Source organism: Phaethon aethereus (genome assembly GCF_964289735.1).
Source record: "Phaethon aethereus genome assembly, chromosome: 6".
Lineage (NCBI taxonomy): Eukaryota > Metazoa > Chordata > Aves > Phaethontiformes > Phaethontidae > Phaethon > Phaethon aethereus.
The window spans coordinates 30,973,035-30,994,772 of NC_138580.1; the positions used below are offsets into that span (position 1 = coordinate 30,973,035).

At 39.7% G+C, this 21,738-nt stretch overlaps 1 protein-coding gene across 1 annotated transcript in view; it reads right to left on the bottom strand.

The window, feature by feature from the left end:
* Positions 1-2,124: 2,124 nt before the first annotated feature.
* Positions 2,125-21,738, bottom strand: part of SPATS2L (spermatogenesis associated serine rich 2 like) — a gene marked incomplete at its 3' end in the record, with an annotated part of 44,741 nt that continues 25,127 nt past the window's right edge. The window contains exons 7-11 of the mRNA XM_082001819.1: positions 11,887-11,945; positions 8,342-8,451; positions 7,689-7,791; positions 3,698-3,918; positions 2,125-2,523 (exon numbers count right to left, since the gene is read on the bottom strand). Coding sequence (XP_081857945.1) covers positions 2,125-2,523; positions 3,698-3,918; positions 7,689-7,791; positions 8,342-8,451; positions 11,887-11,945 — 892 coding nt within the window. The remainder of the gene's footprint in view (positions 2,524-3,697; positions 3,919-7,688; positions 7,792-8,341; positions 8,452-11,886; positions 11,946-21,738) is intronic.

Below are 21,738 nucleotides of genomic sequence, written 5' to 3' on the forward strand. Positions count from 1 at the left end.
TTGCAAAGTGGTCCTGTTGTGCTGACTTATGACTTATGTTCCAGATTTTATTTATTTGCAGAAGCCTGCTTGTGAGGAAGCTGACTTATGGAATAAAATAACTTTCAATAATCCTCTCAAGTGGAGAAGCTATCAGGAAGGAGTAAAAGTCCTTTTTTTAGGAGGGGTTACAAGAAGGTATGTAAGTTTGTTTCACAAATTATTTAAGGACAATATAAGATTCCTGTATAATATCTGCATGGAAATTGTAATTACGTATCTTACAGTGAGGTTACAGGTCAAACTGTACAGCAGTGGACACATTTTGAAAAGCTACCTAGCTGATGGGTGTGTACAACACACAGATTCTGGAATTTCAGTTCCATTTACCCAAAACATTCAGCTTAAAAGCATGATAAGTAATTAACTAGGATAGAAGCAGTGCTTGCAACGCTAAGAAAGCCGGTGTTTACCTATGCATGTTTTTTTCTTTTACCACTCTTCCAGATAAAGACGAGTTATTTGCCTAAAAGGCAAATAATTGGTTTTACCAATATTCACACGTGGAAAACTGTACACAAGTATCAAGAGAAACAAAAATAATCAAAAGCACCCAAAATGCATCTCGCTTTACACTTTGAGATTATATTTCAAGGTCCACACAGGAGAAGCAGAACAGTCAGTACTAAGGAAGTGTGTAGTTAGATAACAGAAGTTAAGCAAGGGAAATTGGTAAAAAGCAATTGCAAACAATAACCTAGGATAAAGTTTTAAACATACTCAAGTGTCCTGCTCTTTCTGACCTCAGTAGAAAATGAGCCCTTTCTGATTCTGATCCTTAGGCAGCTAGTTCACTTGATGCCAGACCTGGATTCCGACACCATGCTATGTTAAATAATAAGTTATATTAAAAGTATGTCCAGGATGGAGGCGGCTGTCATGGGCAGCTTCTGTTTCATGCACTTGTGGCATTAGAATCTAGCTAAAAGCAAAAGTCTAGTCCAATCCAAACTCAGCTGAAAGCCTCCCACTGATACCATTTGAATTAAGCAAATAGAATTTGAATAAGATCACAAAGGTTAGGCACTGCAAAGCAGAAAACACCAGAATATTTTAGAAAGATGATTTTAATTTTTCAGAAGAAACAGGTTTTCTGAAATACAGAATCAGAACATTAAGACTAAGTAAGATTTTTACTTTCATAGAAAACTCGGAAAGATGTAGTATCTGCTCAAATATGTACCTCCAAATTCCGCTGCATGTTGCTGTAACAAATTTATTAGTCATAGCTCTTGTTATGGACAGATGGTTCCTACAGAAAAAATATAGAAAAATAATTTGGATTCAACTCTCGAACACCTGCAACTTTACATATGCAAAAAAATAAATCCAACTAGTCATAGAAAAGTGGCTGGTAAGGATGGAGAATAGGGCTGTGCATCTCAATAGCCATGACTCTATACATTCCAAACTTAAGAAATGAGCATTTTTCCTCAGCCTCATAAAAATAGTTTGTCAATGAAAAATACCAATATGTAATACATCTAATACAATTTATACTTGAATTTAAAGATCTCAGATTATGGAATAATAAGCTAAAATCAAATGTACTGCTTTTTCAAATGATCTTGCATATAACAATACTCTCTGTGTATACAGTGTGCATGCATGTACATGTATACACGCACAGAAAGAGGTGTATAGAGATTTGCAGAAAAATCCTACAGGATTATCTGATTTCATTGCAGACCACAGCATACAGACTTCCTGGGATCCTTCTAACACAGGCTGCTCTAAAAAACAATAATGTTGACTGGTATAACCACATATCTACAACAGATCTTTTGCTATTATGAATTTAATAAATTTATTTTTCCAATCTAGATTTCATTTTTCTAAGAAGTAAGTGCTGCTTTGGTAAGATTCTGTACTGTCATGACCAAATAACTGTGAACATATTGGGCAAACCCTTGAAAGTATGAATTAATTTTGATGATTAGTAAGTAATAAAGATATGAACAAGTTTTAAGCAGCAACAGATTTAAAATTACTATGTTCTGACTTATTTTCTTCACCAACAAGCATCTCGAGCAAGAAACTAAAATGAAGAGATTAAATTTTTCTGCCTGCCATCACTGTGACATTTTAAGCCACCAAAGTCACAGCTGGCACTGAAAGAACAGTGGCATCAGCAGAGACCTCCATCCTTGCAGGGCATAAATTGCATTGTGACACCCTGCCAACACTGCCTTGGAAAGGCCTGTGATCTGCGGTGTCTGGTGTATGATGCTTTCGTCGGGTCTTTTCTGAATGTGTCAGATTCTCTGTGGTCCTTGTAGTTGTGGACTGCTCTTGATTTTTCATAGCTCCTTTATTTTTAGATCTGAAGCTGTTGTGCTGCTGTCTTCTGTGTTCAGACCTGGAACCACTCTTTATATTATTTTGATCTGCCTCGTTACTGGCACCTTGTGACTTAAGAGATCCATTAAGCCGGATGTTTTGGTGCTGTGGATTGAATCTTCGTCTCTGGCTAGAAGGTCCATTCTACTCAGAAAGAAATTGGATAACTGTTAGGTTATCTGAATCCTTCCAACAGGACATGAAATACAGCAATCAGAATTAACAAAAATTGCAGAATAAAATTTTCAGTGTAACTAGGAGAGGGAAAACACTATACGGGTTTGATTGTTGCAGGAGCTCTCTATTTATAACACTTAAAAACTGAACTATGAGTAACATGCTACATCTGAGTAGCCTGGAAATAGAGATGGCAGGTTCACCACTGATGCCAAATTAAAATCTGCCATGATTCAAGAGAATACAGAAGAGAGGATGAAATACTAGACATCTCAACAGCAGCAGTTAAGAAGCACTGAAGAATGTGATACTGACCGATTTTTTCCAAAATCATGAAAATACTTTTCCTAGTAAAGTATTATGTAAATACTACAGTGAGACTGCGGGAAGAACAGAAATTCACACATAAGTTAAAAGTTAAGAATCCACATGGCAGGAGAGATGTCCATTGTGATATCTTGCTCAGAGGAAGTTTTGATCCTTAGTGGGAAGAGGCTGAATTGCTTTATTTGCATGACTGCCACGGCAGGTGATTCCATACATGCACTGACATTACGTAAATGCTCCTATGTTTTCCTTCAGGCACATACTTGAGCCTAAAAGGCCCTACTGGGACAAAACTCAGACCAACTTCAGTGGCAACTTTAAGCACAACAGTACAAGGACATTCTAAGGTGCTCTTATAATGAAATAGCTAGCAATATAGCACAAGCTATATTATACAGCTTCTGAAATAATATGCTTTTAAACCTGTCAGGATACCATTTTCAAAGTCTATCTAATAATCATGCTTCAACTGATCATTTGTTAAGGATCAGGAATAAATGTTTCTCCATGATCGCATATAGGGCAATTAACTATTATGGAGGTTTTTCTTTTTCAGCCTATTAACTGCCACTAGTCACTTTTGAACATCAGACAGCGGTCTTTGCTGGTATGGCATTTCTGGTATTTCCACCTTGGGTGTTCACATTTCCTTGAAAATGAAGCTAGAAAAAATATATTTGAATATTTTCAAAAATTACTGATTAAATATATGGACTGCAAACCAGTATTTCATTTTGTATTAACAACTTGCAATGCTGCATATTTTTCTGAAATTTTTGAAATAATTCAGTTCAGTTCATAACTGGTTTCTTACCTGCTTATTTGTCGGGATTCCTTGGGAAAAAGATTCTGTAGGATTGGAAGAAAGATGACTTTGTACTTTAGTGCTGGCTGTTTTGTTATCAGAGTTCTTGGCATTACTAGAGGACTTCCGGGTATGCGTATTTTGCTTGCCAGTTGTTGCATGCGAGGTCATTGAAGACAGCACTGAACTACATGGTGTTCTTGAGGAATAGTTGTTCTTTGGGTGAGAAACTATAAAAAGAAGTATTCTGTGTTATCAGTTAAATGATCAACATCTAAACATAAGGCTGTATTCTTACCCTGCTTACAGTTAATTTTGGTAGCATCATTCTAGCCTTACTTTAGATAATGAAGTAAGGTAGATAACGAGGGTTGGAATTAGGCCATAGCATTTTAATTCTCTGAAACTGCCTCATCATGAAGCAGTTCTGGAAACAAAAGAGCCAATGTGGTGGAACTGTGTTAAAGCTAGAAGGAGCCTGTCAGAAGGCTAGGGTTTGGTCATGCAAGAACACTTTTCAAAATTCCTGGCACCTCTTGGTTTGCTTGTGAACTTTTAACCAGTTGAGCTGAACGCATGTGCTGCCAGGACTGCCCCACACACTGCTCTCCTATCCATATTGCTCCTAACAAGAGTCTTCAGGCAACAAAGGAAGAAACACAGGAAGGAAGGAAGCAGTCTGCCAGTAACCCTCTCGACTGCTTGAGGTCAAAGGAAGTTGTGCCTGCAGACAGCACACACTAAATTAGATTCCAAATTATTCTTTGATCATGGAAGCCTGAAGAGGCTGACGTTTGCTGTCTATTGTATGTATTAGCTACAATACAGGTAATAGCCATGAAAGCTTGCTTAGTACCTCTAAATATTTTTTAAGAAGGAAAAAAAAAAAAAGTCTAGTGCCTATTGCTCATTCCTCTCAAAGGAGATGATTAACAAAGGTTCTTCTGTACTGTGGATACCTATAAACACTGAAACTTAATGCAATGCACTAATCCACTTCATGTAGATCACGGCAGTCAGCACCATCAGGAACCACTGTTGCTCCTCATTCCTGCTCCCTACTTCTTAGTATTTTGAGACTGGCTGATTTCTTAACCACTTCCATGTCCAGATGTGAAGTGCACCAAACAAAGTCTTGATTCCTACCTCTTTGCATTTCCACAAGCTCTTCAAGCAGCCTGCTTCTGTGCAATGGCCCCTAAGCAGTCTTAAAGAGCACTCTGAGGCTATTGAAGTAAAGTTCTTGATCTTAAGTTGCTGTTCTGATTTTCCTGATTATGGAATTTTCCTGTTTCCTTCTGCTACAGATGATAAACCAGAGGCTCACTTCAGTGAGACACCTAAGAGGTGTCTTCTAAGAGGTACTTCTATTTTTCCACTTGTAGTACAGAGAAAGAAAATGTGGAATAATTTTAGCAACTGAGCATCATCTGTTAGGTTTTTTTGAGGCTCTTATTCACTTACGCCAACATCAGCTATTTCTCCCACTAGGTGTCCTCTTCAGAAAAACAATACAATGATCTGCACAATGAACTTAATTTTCTGTTCTAAGTTCAGTGAATTCCAAATTCTACTGCTGTCACGGGCTGAATTTGGCTGTCACTGAATTCTGCTGTGCTCTCTTGCCTAAAACAGACTGCTGCACATGGAAGCCTATATAAAAATTCAGGTGCTTGTCATAAAAGTGTATTTTTAACAAAAGAGATGTACAAGGAAGTGGTACAACCCACCATCGGGCATTCTGGATATATGTCAGTCCAATTATTTTTTTTTCTTCCTGTCCTTCATTATGAGTGTATGCTACCCACCCTCTTCTCATGCTAGAACATGCCTTCCTTCACACAGGCTTTGTGGTTTTGGTTATTGCTTTGTTAAAGCCCTCAACAGTGGCTGTTCTCAGCTATAGGCCTTGTATAATCTGTTAGAGGGGTAGTCACAGCTCCTAGCAGAGTATGGGCCTCATTGTGAGATGCTCCAAACAGAAACATCTTTTGCACTGAAAAGCTCTTATCAAAGACATGCCAACAGCATAAGTTGCTTATCTAAGGTTGCTGAGGGCAGATCAGAGCTAAATTCTTCAGACAGCCAATGCACGATCAGTCAATTGTAAGATGGCATTGCTTCCTCGCTAGTAGGTGTTCTTTTGACTTTACTGACCTGATTTCAACAGGTCTGCATCAAACTATGCTTAAGCAATGCTTTACTGAAATGAGGTATAAATAACTTGCAGAATTAACTGTAGCTGGAAGTTATTTAGGAAAGTAGTTCAATGAGTTTAAAAAAGTAGTCTATGGTTGTATCAATAGCAGCTGTAGTTATATTAGTCAGGATAATCTTTACAGAATTTTCAACTCAAGCTTCTGGGTATGAGATAGGGTCTATGAGGTGACTGTGAACAATTAGATGCATTACTGGGAAGCTTATGCCTTTCTTTGAAACATCCTGGGTTGGTTTCAACAAGAGACAGGATATGGGGTTAGATGGATCTTTAAAGTGTTCTGCAAAAGCAATTCCTACAGTCTAATGAATTAAACTGGTTATGCCTCAAAGGAGTCAGTTCTTTAGCTGTGTCAGAAGATTGTATTGGCAGACTGTGTGACATTTTTGCTATTTCTAGTAACTCCTTGAAAACACTCATTATTTTTCTTCCTGAAATTGTTTTTATTCTACCAAGATGCACTAGTTCAGTATTGTTTTAACAGTTTTTCTCCTGAGTGATGGTACTGATGGGATATCATGGGACAGGGTAACATCTGGGAGACAGCATTATAGCATTTACTTTTTTTTTTCTTTTTTAAAAAAAAGGCATGACAGAGAAAATAGGCTATCTCATGTTTTGCAACAGGGACATGATATTTGGAGCAGAAAATTATTCTGAATTTCTGTGCTGGTTTTGTCTGGGATAGAGTTAGGTTTTTTTCAGAGCAGATAGTATGAGGCTATATTTTGGATTTGTGCTGAAAACACTGTTGATAATACAGGGATGTTTTCATTATTGCTGAGCAGGGCTTACACAGAGTCAAGGCCTCTTCTGCTCCTCACACCACCCCACCAGTGAGTAGGCTGGGGGTGCACAAGAAGCTGGGAGGGGACACAGCTGGGGCAGCTGACCTCAACTGACCAAAGGGATATCCCACACCAAATAATGTCATGCTCAGCATATAAAGCTGGGGGAAGAAGGGAGGTGAACACATTCGGAGTGATGGTGTTTTGTCTTTCCAAGTAACTTCTACGCGTGATGGAGCCCTGCTTTCCTGGAGATGGCTGAACACCTGTCAATGGGAAGTGGTGAATGAATTCTTTGTTTTGCTTCACTTGCATGTGCAACTTTTGCTTTACCTGTTAAACTGTCTTTATCTCAACCCGAGTTTTCTCACTTTTACTCTTCTGATTCTCTCCCCCATCCCAGTGTGGTGGGAGTGAGTGAGCAGCTGTGTGATGCTCAGTTTCCAGCTGGGGTTAAACCATGACAATTTCTAAGCAGAAGGGCAGCATCCCCTTCAGCTGAAGATTTGGAAACACGAACATTTGGGACTATCTTCAGCTCTTGAAAAAAACAGTGAACACTGTTATAAAGCTGGGGAGTTACTTCCTAGCAGGAGAGATCTGAATTGGTCACATAACATTACAGTCACACAGAGAAGCTTCTGATTTACTAGTTATTCATAAATTACTGAATTTGAGTGTTCCTTAGAGCTGACTTTTATTTCCATCCTGTTTAGATGGAAGACTTCAACTGATCTGAGTAATACCTGAAAATCTATGACAAAGAGGGCACTGTGCACATGCAGATGGACTGTGCAGCACATGTACAGCAATTCTAATGTGTTGCATGCTATAAAGTTGACTTGTGCATTTTCAGCAAGCCTGCTGCATCCAGATATATCATTCATGTCAGCCTTTCTGTGCACACACACACACTGGCAGTACACATGTCATTATTTCTGCCAGCATTTCCTGAACAGGTATAACTTTGGTATGAGAAATCACCAGTACTTACTTTCTCCACAGAGCTGAATTTGGGTCTTCAGCTGTTCTGTATCACAAGAAAATCGGGCAGACCTGCCCAGCTCTTCATCGTATTTCCGTTCACTCACAAAGTGCTGCAAAAATACAGAGAAGTTAACAGTGATTTGCATTCTGAGCAAAAGACTATATATGGATGGTACAGAAACCAATCAATACTTAAGTTCACTTTAAGGCTCAGCAAACTCTTGACCCTGCCCTATACACAGGATCTCTATACAGAACCAACTATTTTCCCATCCTTACCAAATTACATATCTCTCAGCCCAGCGATGGGTGGATAACTCCCGCACTTGGGAAGTGTGTCATTTCTTTGGAGTATATGCATTTGATCACTGAACCGGAAGCTATTGGATCTACTTGTTAGCCGAGTCTGATAAATGATACACAAACAGCAAAACTCCCCACTACTCCATATATGAGTATATGGAGTATACGCTTCTCTGATGGTGACTGTACACTGCTCAGAGGTGCTATAATGCTTTAAGAAGGTATGCTTTTCTCATGGAAAGCTAGTTACCCTTTGGCCCATAGAAGAAATGAACAGCCTGGGCCTGTTAACATGATAGCTCTTTCTTAGCACTTATGCAGACAGCTAAAATACCCAAGCAGAAGCAAATGCCTGACCTTAATTTCAGCCCTGAGTTCAGACAGTTGTGCTTCAGCCATCTGACTGGCTAGGTCCGTCAGTCTCTTCAGCTCCTCAGCTTTCTTCTGCCGAGCAGTCAGGATTTCCACTGCCAAATACCAATAGTCCATAATTAATGCTAGGAAGATAAATTGCTCTGTAATTCATTACTCTTTGGGCATTAACACGGTACATCACATGTGAGACAAACACACACATCTCAGACCCCCGACTTCAAATGGACTTCCAATATGCTGCTTGCACTGATTAAGTCAATCAGTGTATTTAACTGAACTGCCCGATGTTGAAAAAGATCTGGAAATGGTATAGCTGTCATAAAATCAAAGTTAAACCAATCCTTCAACATTTAGACAAACAGGGGCATACACACGTTGTTTTGAGTGGTCCAGTCCTTTAAGCACAAAATCAGGGAGCCTTCCATGAAGACATGGAAAGAAGCATTACATTGAGTCACCAGCCTGTTTCTGAAGACATGCTATATTTTATTTACGCAGGGGCATTTCAGTTTCTCTGAAAAAAATCTTTTCACATATAGTTTATGTTAAAATCACTGGCATTGCAATTTTACTTTTAAGTACAGAATATACACAATTACTAGTTCTACAGCAAAGCAGTATTACAAAGGCCAACAGTCTTTATGAAAAAAATACTAAATATTCACTACTTCCCATCTTGTATATTTTATATAAGGAAGGGGTGAATAGTTATGTTCTTATAGGAAAAGATTAACCATGAACCACAAAGCCACGGTCCACTTACATGCAAGATAGTATGACATTACAATTTTGGTGGAAAATTAAATATATGCAAACTCTATTACCTACATGGTGACTCAATGTAAAAGCAACAACTGACTAATTGGCTGGTGGGATCAGCACTTATGGCAGAGAGGAAAGATAGTATCTCAATGTAAAATAGTAACAATCATAGTCCTTTGTCTAGAGCTTATAGCTACAGTCAGGGTGAGTGGTAGTTGTTGTAAACTATCCTAAGGCCACAGATTCCATTACAGCTGTGGAGAGTTTGGCTGCTTTGCCTTCTTTTGCAACAAATTTCCAGAGCAGACTTGTCAAGTCACCTAACCAGCTCCTACTTTGTAATGCCATTTTTCAGGTGAGAATTAATGATATTTCACAGAGAGTTTGTTTCTCAACCCATTATCATTTATTTAATCAGATGCCACCTTCTTTTGAAAGTATCATAGAATTGTTTGCATTGGAAGGGACGTTTAAAGGTTGTCTAGTCCAATGCAATGAGCAGAGACATCTTCAACTAGAGCAGGTTGCTCAGAGCCCCGTCCAACCTGACCTTGAATACTTTCAGGGATGGGGCATCTACCACCTCTCTGGGCAACCTGTGCCAGGGTTTCACCAAGTACACCATGGTCCAGCAGGGGCAGGGAGACAGAGCTGTGACCATACAGCTGTGTGGGAGCAACCAAACCATACGATAAAGGAGTGGGTGTCACACAGGGCAGGGAAGGCAAACGGTGGCTACAGTTCCTTTAGCCCTGTTGGTACATCTGTGCCTACATTATTACTTGTGCTAAGAACAGGTGTGTATCTATCTAGTTGACCTGTTAATTTCATTTTTCATATGGTCTGCAAGTCTGAGAAACTTTTATCAGATTAAATAAACAGTTTACTAGCTGTTTTTCTTTGTCCAATAGTTCTGTTTTATTGCTTATTCTAGGTAATGCTAACATTGTTTCTCCCCAAGGTCAGCATCCCCTATAGCTGAAGTGACTGCCCAGACCACAAGATTTCATCTCATACTGGCACTTATCTCCACATGACATGCCAGCCAAATACCCGTTTTTACAAAAACCTTATTTGGAAATTTTCCCAGTATTGACAGTAAGAGTAAGATTACCCACTGTAAAATAGTCCTCCAGTGCAGCAGAGAGATGTGAAAATAAATAATAATGTAAATCTTGGTTAGCATGTTACAGTCCTATAACAACTTTCTGCCTAAAGTTCTGAAGGCACTTTACAAGCCTACAACAGCCTTGAGAGACAGCAGAAATTACACTGTTAAAAGACAGCTACAGGGGCCATCCGGTGTCATATGTGGACATGGCATGGAAGCAGGGAAATAGAACCTGCCATGTGCAAATGCAGCACTTTGCATGCCTGTACATAAGAATCAGGCTTACTTTCCACAAAAATTACTACTATACCTGCCAAAGATTAACGAAGGGGCTCTATGATAACCGTCAGCCTGCGGTGGTGGATTTCCAAAATGTGTTTTTGTTTGTGCAGTTAGGGCTTAGATCCATGTCTGCTGATATCAATGGGAATTTTACCATTGGTTTTCCTGGGAGTGAGTGCATGCCCTGTAGCTGATTATGGCTACCAGTCAATGCCAGTAACCAAAAAGCTGCTGATATGTTTCCATCCACAGTTCCTCCCCAGAATAACACAGAACTCCATATTCACATCTATTTCATATTAGTACTAGAAAAGTTAGCATACAAAGTTCCAAACACAACTAATGCAAATCTTTGGTGTAACAACTTATACCTTTTAGTTTCCACATATATACAACTGCAATGTTGTTGTTGCTGCAATATAGCAACGGAGGATTTAATTTTTTTTTTTCAATAAACATTTAACAAGTCTACATTTGTGAACCAAGTGAGAGCTCTAAATGCAAATGAAGCATTCAAAAATATTACATATATTTGTGACCCTCCTTGGAAGGTCCTTAAATTCACAAATCAAGAAAAGCATTGTATCCATACACAGCAGTGATATTTTCACCTGCCAGCCAAAGTATCATTCTAACACCACTTTGGTTATTCTTCAGTTTCTTGCTTAGCACTCTCTATTGAAGCACATCCCCTTGATTACTGGGACATAAATACCATATCTCAGATGGGGTACAAGACAGATATTGTGGTATCCTAATACATGGTTCATCTTGCCTTTTTATCCCAAACCAGAATATATATACTTTACCTATGCAAAAAACAGAGACAACATGAAAGTCTGGAATCAGATCAATTCCCACAGATTATTAAGAAAACAGATTCCAGTAAACAGCTGGTTTTTAATTTTTTTTATTGTTCTAATTCATAAGCTTGATTGCTATCCCTTAAAGCTATGCAAGGCCACAGAATAACCTATGCCCCTAGTAATTTCCAGTATTTTAAGTCATATATTTAATATAAGCAAGCAAACAGTGATTAAAAAATGGAAATCAAGTAATCAACACACCACAGAAATTTAAAAAAAAAAAAAAAAGACCAGTCAAAAAGCTCGGATAAGTAAGCAGAAGGAATAAATAATTTAAATCTAACTTCATAAGAACTTTTGATTTACCTTATTTTGATGCACAATCCTTATAGATAGAAAATATACAGAAACTATCCTGGAACAAAGAGTTATTTGATTGTATAGATATACAATGAAAGATGCTGGAATGCTGCTAACCAAATTTATGTACTGCATAATTTTCTGCCAAACAAAACAAATGTTTCCATGACTATTCCAAAAGTTCTCTGCATATTTTTCTTACTTACTGGCTTCTTCTTTAACTTTATCAATTTCTGCCATTAATGACACTTCTTTGTCTACAATGCTAAAAAAGGAAAAAAAGAAAGAAAAAATACACAATTTAATCCATGCTAGAACTCCATCAAAACCAAAAGTTATAAATATACAAAGACTTCAGACCTTAGGTATGGGCAGTTTTGAAATTAGTAAGACTTAAAAAATGGAAGCTGAAGAAACAGCCAGGCAAACCAACTTTAAAAAAATAGTGATAATCAGTGTATGCTGATTTACACAAACATCTCACTGGCCTGTCCATGTGTCTGCACAGATGTGGAAGTCACAGTGATTTACCTCTTTCAGCACTGCCTGAACAACAGTTCTCAAATGACTAAACAGTCTCTTTCCTAATTAAGCCAGATACACCATTGCTGCTACCCAGGTTAATACAGCTTAGCTGTCAGTGCAATATTAAGAACAAAACAGAATTAAAGCTGTGTGGAAAGAGGTCCTTCTCTTCCTTAAGTAAAGATATTTCTGCAAAATATGTCAAAGTAAACAAGAAAATGGTTTATGACATAAATAAGCATTAATGTATCTCCATAATAGAGGTCAGCTTCCTTTCTCCCCATTCTCTCCAGGACTGGGAAGGTGTGGTTCCACTTCTACCTGGCTTCCCAAAGGTCTTGTGAGCCTCTCCCTTCACAAATCTCCAGGCGCAATCCCTGACAGTTCTTTTAAGCTGTCAAAGTGCAAACTGATCAGGTGAGTCTACTGAGAGCTGACAGTGGGTCTGTTAAATCGTTCACATCATCTACTCAGCAACATTGCTCAGTGAAATAACACCACTGCAGAATACTCTGCAGTGGATAGTGCTCTGGTGTGCCACTCCATTAGTGTGTCACTGAATTATTCTTAGTCACATTTAATAAAGATCCCCAATGTTTATGTTTGCATAAGTAAGTAAACTCAAGCAGCTGGGGAGAAATCACAAAAAGTAGGTCAAACACCAGGAGTAAATCCAGGCATGCACTCAAGAGAAGAGTGGAGTTCTCAACCCTTTCAGTAAAATCATCCTTAAATGTAGGCCTTTGTACCTAGTAAAGACACCGAGTTATATGTGAACTAGCTTCCATCAGTAGGAAGACATTATAGAAAACTCAGGAACAACACATTTGTCTAGAATGCCCTTAGCAAGAAAGGAAAGATCCCACAGAGTTCAGTGGGCAGCAAAGACAGAAGAGTTACAGAAGAGAGAAGGACTGGCGGGTTGTCAACTAGAACAGGGAAAAATGAGGGAGTGGGCAGCGTGGGGAACACGTGGCAGATATACAGCTGACTCAACCAGGAATTTACCAGCTAGAATGTGTTCAAGTGCCATGCAGCCTTCCTTGAAATCATGCCATGAATTAACCGAGCTCATACAGGAGGTTTGCAGAGTCCGACCCTCAGGTTTTACCAATCAACCATGCCACCTTCAGAGGAAGAGAGGCTACTACCTCCACACTGCCTCCCTATAGCCAAGAGGGACCAAGGCAGGTTGGCTGATGGCAAAGGATGCAGCAAGACAATAAAATTGCAGCGTAACACATTTTTCTGTTTCACACAAATAAACAAGACTAAAAATATTGTTTTGGCCTGCCAGATCAATTTAGTGTGACCTACACACCAGAGGAAATAGAACGGCAGGGTTTTTTACGGTAGAGCAAATTAGCTAAGAGGCATCTCTTACAATGAAAGGACACACTTGTTCCAGTTGGCCCTCAATATTCTCCAGGCATAAGCATTAAGCTTGGACTCCAAATAGGCAGGTGATGATTCCAGCTTGCTAATCTAAATAGTGATAGTTTTTCAGAATTAATCTATTTTCAATTAGCTTTTGTATCTACATGGTATAATAAACTTCCTTGGCTTTCACAGCAGGTCGGTGAAATAGGTCTTGTAAGTTCTCATTTGTTCCTACCCTCCACAAAAAAAGATATTTTAACGGCCTTTAGTATTGTTGCCTAAATTTAAAACGTCTGCACATTTTTGCTTTTCTGTCTCTGTTACAAAAGTGCCTCGCTAGTGTACTACACAGGTTATATAAACATAAACTTTTGGCTGGAAAAAACGTTCAAGCAAGAAGCTCACAACAGCAGAGCTCATCAGAACTGTGTTTTGGCCCGGTTCATTCCATGACTGTCCTCTCATTGCTCCAACAACAGATCCTTGCTAAACTGCTTGGCCCCTAACATTTTACTTTGATGCCAAATAAAAACACTTTTAATACCAGAATGAGAACAAGGCCAGAGCAGCCTTATATTTTGTCGTATTTTATAGTCAGATCTCATCTGTTACTAGACAGTTTTCTACTCCTAATATTTTAGGGTGGTCTCTGATGAACATTTCAGGAAAGCATTTGGATGTTGTAGTAGTAGAGGCCAGGACTCTGATTAATTTGATGGAGAACAACCACCTGAGTACTTCCCTTGTAGCTACAAACTAACATTAGGAAAACAAAAGAATAAAACAGGAGAAAAAGTGTTTGGTGCCTTTGTCAATATGAGACTAGTTAATGTGACAAACTAAGTTTCTTTAACAGACAGATCTTCACAGGGTTGCCCTTCCCTGAAGACAATGCAGCTGTACTAACTTATACCAGCTGAGGACACGGACGCTCTCTCCCAACAAAAGTAAAGGAACATACTAATTCTCATCTGAAAGCGTACAGCCACATTTCTCAGCTTGGAAATCATGAACTACCATATGTCATGGAGTAATGGGGGAAGATAATGTTTCTTTAGAAATGTTATATGCCAACCAGTGATAGGAAATGCTACATTTCTTTAGTTCGTATTAGGGTCAATTATTAAGGAAATGGAATAGGAATCAGTTTGATTCCTTTAGAGCACTTCAGTGCAAAACTGACCAACTCCTCCTCCATCAAGAACTTGGCAAAGTTATAAACAAATTAAAATGACAAGAGAGAAAGCTTGAAACCTGGACTGGAAAAAAAAAAAGATGAAGGACAAAACAAACAAAAAGAAAACTAAATGCTAACATATATAGAAGGAGAAAGGACAAGGGCACCATGCAAAAAATCAATGGATCAAATCTTGTCTCTTGTTCCTGCTAAGATCCCACTGTTTTTATAAGAAGCTCACAGTGCCACTTAAGCTGAACAGCTGCTTAAATCCTGAGAAGTTTAATTGGTTTTAATTATTTTCTGGAATAATGCCCTCCTCAGACTCAGGAGGATGACCATGATCAGATCACAGGGCTAGCATTACTGAGAACTGCTCAAAGCTCAACTCAGCAATGCCTCCTGGGAATGCATTTTCTTTCAATGCTTCTTAGTGTCCACTTGTTAGCAAAAGGTGTATCAAGCTGGTACACTCTAGTGCACAGACTGCAGCCACTGGTGTGCTGTGGAGAACTGGATACTGGGTGCCATAGGAACCTTCCACACACTCATCTATCACCAGATTTGGGCTCTAGCAGAGCAAGGAACAGAACGCATTTCAGGTCTAAAGACACCTCAGGGAAAACATTCTGGTAATTCCTTCCCCTCTAGTTATGCTATTTCTCTTGGGTCTTCTATACATGTTAGGAACCATGGTTAAAATCATGAACATGCTTCTTTAGATGAGGTTCTGGAGAGGTCAATTTTTTCCAATTACTCCCAGCACTAACATTCAACCAGGCTTCAGCCATCCCTCCTCTCTCCCTCCAACATCAGCACTTGAGTACATTCCATATACCATTTGAAACTCCTGTGACAAACACACAACTCGACACCACCACTTCCCCCTCTGAATGTTCCTGAACCTATGCCCTAACCATCAGGTGTTCAGTTTTTTATGATGCATTTATAATACTCACTTGAGCAAATAGTGGGACTCAAATCCCCTCTCCCATTGACCAGGCTCAAGGACAGATCTGAATCAAGTGTCTTATACTCCATAACTGATGCTGGAGCCAAAACACACTAACACTACTACCTTTTTCTTTTCTGCCTCCCTTGCCACAGCTCTTTTCTGAGAGGACCAATTCTGTTCTTCTCTTACCCCTCACTTTTTCAGGATCAGTGCCTGGGTACCAAACTCTAGCTATCAGCATCATATCGTTGTTCATCACAGGTGAATATCTGTAGTTTGGAGCACAGGATTCAGCACTGTTTGATTTTAATATCCAGATGAAATTTTGAGATGGAGTTCAGGAAGGAGACAATTTTGTTGAAGGAACAGAGCAAAGCAGACGCTTAATGTAGAGGACATGCAAATGGAGCCAGGACGCATCCATCGCTCATGCTGTAGGGATATGAGATGCAGCAGGAGAGATAGCAGCTCTCTAGTATTCATTTTGCTGAACCAATTCTGAAGGCAAGAGCCCAAGTGTCCTATTCCTGGTTAAATGGACAGTACTCATGCCTTGGACTTACACAGGCTCGCAGAATTCACGCTAGTATACAATGGCAACAGAGCTACAGACGCCAAAGTGCAATGAGTTGCTGGCACGGCAACGATAAGAGTAAATTATTCTGACAGCTGCCTCATGTCACAGTTTCATACTCAGAACAAATTCTGAATTTGTTCTGACATTAGTGGAAACAAATTAATCTTCCTCTAGTTTACTGCATGAAATTTAGTGCTTGCACAGTGAAAAAGATATTTTCAGTCAGCTGCAATACCTCAAAATCCCACTAAAATGATCAGTTATTAGTGCATCTTCAGAAAAGCTGCTTCAAAATGCCAGGATGGCTGATTTACAGCTTTACTGATGAGAATGAGAAGGGTTCAAGATGACCAGAATCTTCTCTTTCCTTCTGCCTCTCCTAGGCATTATGATAAATCTATTGTGCCTGGAGAGATGGTGAAATAAAAAGACCAGGCTGACATGGAGGCAAACATGCTGACACAACTCACAAAGGTAAGCCACAGCTGCATGGCACAGAGGTTACTGTTAAAAGTGTAATTCAAATGAGTCCTTTCAAAACCCTGTTAAACCCCCTAAAATGCCAATTTTCTCCTTGAGATGTTTAATAAGCTTCACTCTTTCCTGAACCAGCTTTGTGCATAGTTTGAGAATGAATGTTGTTTAGGAGACTGAGGAAGACAGAGTCAGCTGTGGCATTCTGAATGACTGCAGCAGGGCTCTTCATCTGCAAGGGGGAAAGTGCTATTTTTTCATGGGTATCCTCCAGGGTCCGGTTCAGCAGGTGAGACACTGGAACACTAAGGTACAATTTGAGTCCTTCCTTTCATGAGGAAGGGAGTTAATTGTGGGACGCTGACGGAGTTTGACAGCTTAGGCTTCAAAAAATACAACATGCCGTTCTCCAGTGACTTTGCTCTGCCAGCGGACTTTGGAACAGACCCCAGTAGCTCCTTAAAGTTGTACTGGTTAACAATTTGCTGCCAACTCAAGCAAGTTTGAGGGACATTAGTACTGTCACTGTCTCTGTTATATCTGAGCTGAGATTACAAGCAAATTCATGGAATAGTCCCGATAAGCTCAGTGCTGGTCTTTAAGCATTATGCCTTATTTCATGTACACATTTCCCTTCTAGCATGAACATATTTGACCCACAGGTGGGATGAAAAGGCAACTGATAACCTCTAAGCCAACTGTGGTTTTCACAAAAGAATCCCCCACCTCAATCCAAAACCCAGAACTGTCCCTGTCAAACTTTCAGCACAAGGAACTAGAATGATGTGATGAGAATGTAAATATAAAGCCCAATTGCCTGTAATGGGTGATTACAAGCTTTATAGGATTACTGAATAGCCATGTTATTTTGTAATTGGAGAAATGATACTTCCAAGTTTTCTTTATATTAATAAACAAGTAGGAAAAGCTGTTGTTACATTATATACTTTGCAATGTCTCAGTAAATTATATTCATCCAGTATTAGCTCAATAGTATTTAAATGTCCATGGTGCTTGAAGGTTGTTATTTGATCACTGTATTAGCGCATGCACAATGTTTACACAAACCAGATTACATGAATTTTCATTCTGACCAGAAATACAGTCTGACAATAAGCATAGAATCATAGAATAGTTTGGGTTGGAAGGGACCTTTAAAGGCCATCTAGTCCAACCTCCCTGCAATGATCAGGGACATCTTCAACTAGATCAGGTAGCTCAGAGCCCCACTCAGCCTGACCTTGAATGTTTCCAGGGATGGGGCATCTACCACCTCTCTGGGCAACCTGTTCTAGTGTTTCACCACCCCCATTGTGGAACATTTTTTCCTTATATCTAGTCTAAATCTACCCTCTTTTAGTTTAAAACTATTATCCCTTGTCCTATTACTACAGACCCTGCAGTCTGTAGTCTGCCTGTCCCCAAATCAGAAAAACAAAACACAAAAGAAATTAAAGTTACTGAAATCCTTCCTCTGCAGTGTACCATCTGGTAGAAGTAAAAATGCCCAAAGGCTTTTAGTTATTCAGGTTTATTTTGTGTTGCTCTTTATCTGCCTTCACTAATATTGTTCTCTCTGGCAGCCAGCTAGCACAGTGGGGTCTGGTAAAGCCATCATAATTAAAAATCTATTTGCATTTTTCATCTAAAAATCTCTTTACAAATAATTAGATATTTACTGCCTGATCATAAAAATTTGTTTAAGCTGAAAACTGACATAGAAAACCTTCTCCTGAGAGAACACTTCTAAATTTTATTGATTTAGAAATGAAGGCATCACCTCAAGATTAGGCAGAATTTTAGCAATTGTGAGTATGAGATGCACCATGGCTTGTTAGCATCCTGCACATTTTTACAGAAATTTGTAAAGTATTTCTTTCCTATTTGAGTGTCAGTTCTGATCCGACTACTGAGGCATCCGAGTATCTTACTGGTTTTATATATTTTAGCATAAACACACTCTGGCATGGCAGAAGACTGTGGTCCCTGTTGTTGGGCTCCTGCTACAGAGGAGAGGTAACTTTCCCAAAAGCACCCTAGAAAGTGGCCACAAAGAAAGGAGAAGAATCTGGCTCTTTGGTCTAACACCCATTGAAATTTTTTGAGATAATTATTTCTTATACATGTTTAATAAGTTAAAATTTCTCCTTAGTCTGATATCAATGAGATGAGAAAGCATATATTTACTTTTCATCCACAACAACATGCACAAAAGCAACAACCTATCCACTCGGCTGCAAAAAGCACATGTGCTTGTGTTTTACTGAGGATCACAAATGCACCTATGTAAGGGAAGAGGGGAGACACAAGGCCATGAAGTATGAACAACAGGCTAAGAGGCAGTGTAATCCACCTTTGGATTCCACCTCTAATCTGTTTTCACAAGCTTAGTAAAAAAATACGTGGATGAAACAAGTATCTGTAAGAGACAAAGGAGCCAGAAGGGGGATATTATGTATCTCATTGAAACCTAATGCCCCCTCTCCCCACTCCCCATTTCATGAGCTCCATCTGTTCTCTACTAATACACAACAAGGATAATCCCAAACTGCTGGAGGTCACGAGAAGAGAGCAAGCACAAGCCCCTCTCCCAGTGCTGCAGCTCTGCCGGCAAGCAGCCAGTCTAAGACCAGAGCTGTTAGATCAGGTCCTCCCAGACCCCCCAGGCAGCAGGGACAGGGCCCAGGGACCTCAGTATAAGCACTGGTCTTTGAAGGTACCCGAAAACCCAGGTGGACCTGAGGAAACCTAAATGCTTGGGAGACCATTTTTCCCTTCTCTGCACTGACAAGGTTATGGACTGGATCATGTGACGAATGGGCAAACAAATATCAGAACAAATTGCAAGAGGATTTGAAAATCTGTACTTTAGAGGCATAAGATCAGCTGGCAGACAGACACAGACAGAAAGCTAATGAGGACTGCCTGGAAATGAAGAGCGAAACAGCACAGGAACTCTGTTTAGTGTAAAGCAATACCAGTCCTGGCCTTTCCAGCCATCTGCCCATGCTCTAAACTGCCACATCACTAACACAGACAGGCAGCTCTTCATATGCTGCCACCAATTCTGGGCGTTGGGAAACAGAAAACCATCATCTTTGCAGTTTACCAAGTAGGTGTCCCAGAAAGGCGATGACTGTGTTCACTTCACTGCTCTTCAACTATGAGCACTGGCAGTGTTGCTCATCACCCAGCACTGAGTTAGTACGGACACAATTATGTTCTGTTAAATGGCTTATTACTCCATTCAACCACTCCTCTGCTTTGTTTTTAACTTATAAAACAACAGAAAAACTGCTTTATCTTCCCCAAATATAGAGTACATGATTCCTAGTTGTTCCCTAAATGTATTTTAATATATTTTTTAAATTGTTAGTATTGCCAAACTCAATTTTTCCAGCATTATGTCAGAGTCATTTTTTTATCCAGCCTATGGTGGAGCTTTCAAGTGCTTTTTCTTCACTCAAAAAAATCAACCGTGCTGGTTTTCATGCTCTTTATAAAGCACTGGACATACCAATGTGTTTGAGATGCAAAGAGTAGAGGAGGCTTGTCTGTCTTTGGTCCAGTTTTGCATGCAGTGTAATTAGACCTGGCCCTTACTATTTTCTACAGACTATCATCCATCCCAGACTGTATGGGCAAGCAGCAGGTGTCTCCTTTTAGTTCTCCATTGGACTGTGCGGATGCACAGTATGTGAAAGTGATTTTCTGGCAAGAAGAGTTATGAGGAACTGTGGCTCCTTTTGTACTCTATACATTTCACTCAGATTTCCTGGGGCTCCAGGATCTTTTTATCCCCAGGATCATTATTTAGTCTCTTGGTAGAAAGGTGAGAACACAATTATAGCATACGGGTTTTAACCTTGGCAACAAATGTCTCGAGCACACTCTAGTGAGTGGGGCGTTCATCTAGCTTTTCTGACCTTCCCCTGCAACTTAAGCACTATTTGGTATTCTTCTTTTCCTTGCCCTACACTACCGTAAGACACGGCTATGCTCTGACATGTTTTACATCCAAGCAATAAGTGGAGCAGCTTATGTTCTCACTCGCACAAAGGTATTCCTGACAACCATACACCAAAGCTGGATGCAATGAGAAGAAATACTGGCTCAGGGAGTACTGTTGGATCTTCCTCATAACTCTCAGTTGCACATGTAAGTCTGAGAAACTGTGCCCTTCAGCTTGCTCTGCCCAGCGGTCTCAACCTTGAGGAAAGCAATGTCATAGAAAGCCCGGCAAGAGCAGAGGTGACGAGAGTACTAGGTCACAGCAGAAGCACAATCCACATGAGACTGCAAAAGACTTCTCAGAGTGGGGCAAAGTGCCCTGCCTGGTCCAGCCCATGGTCTGTAAAATGCTTTGGTGTCTTCTGGCATGGAAAGCACTGTATAAGAACATGTCATTATCACTTGTTCTGAGCATACAGAGAACTACTCCAGTTGGCCGAAACTCCTGCAAGGCTCTTTAGGAAAGTAAGCCCACTGCAGTGTTTTTAAATAAACATCTTTCTGGGATTGTTTTTTGGCCCCATTTCATTGAAGAGTTAGATCTGGAAGCAAGTACTGTGTTTTTTTTTCCCCACACATTTACAGGTGTTCAAAGCACACCTGCTCCATAAGACTCCTTTTTTAGTTTGTTGGAGGGTGCTATGCACTGTTTTTGCTATTCATTGGTTACGTCAAGCTGTGAAATACTGAGTCAGACAGACATGGACTTCCACTGGCCACTATCACTCAACAGTTTCTACTGCTGAAAGGAAAAGCTCTTGCAAATCTTTCTGCTGAAGCTTTCAGGACATCTTAGGCCACATGTGCTATTCATTTATCTCCAAAATAATGGTTTCATATGCTCTCTGGAGGTAGGAGGAAGATACATGACATTATCTTTACCATTCTTCACTCTTTCTTGTGATTGGTAAAATTATGCAATATTAAATGAGAGAATATTATTAGAAAGTCCAAAAGAT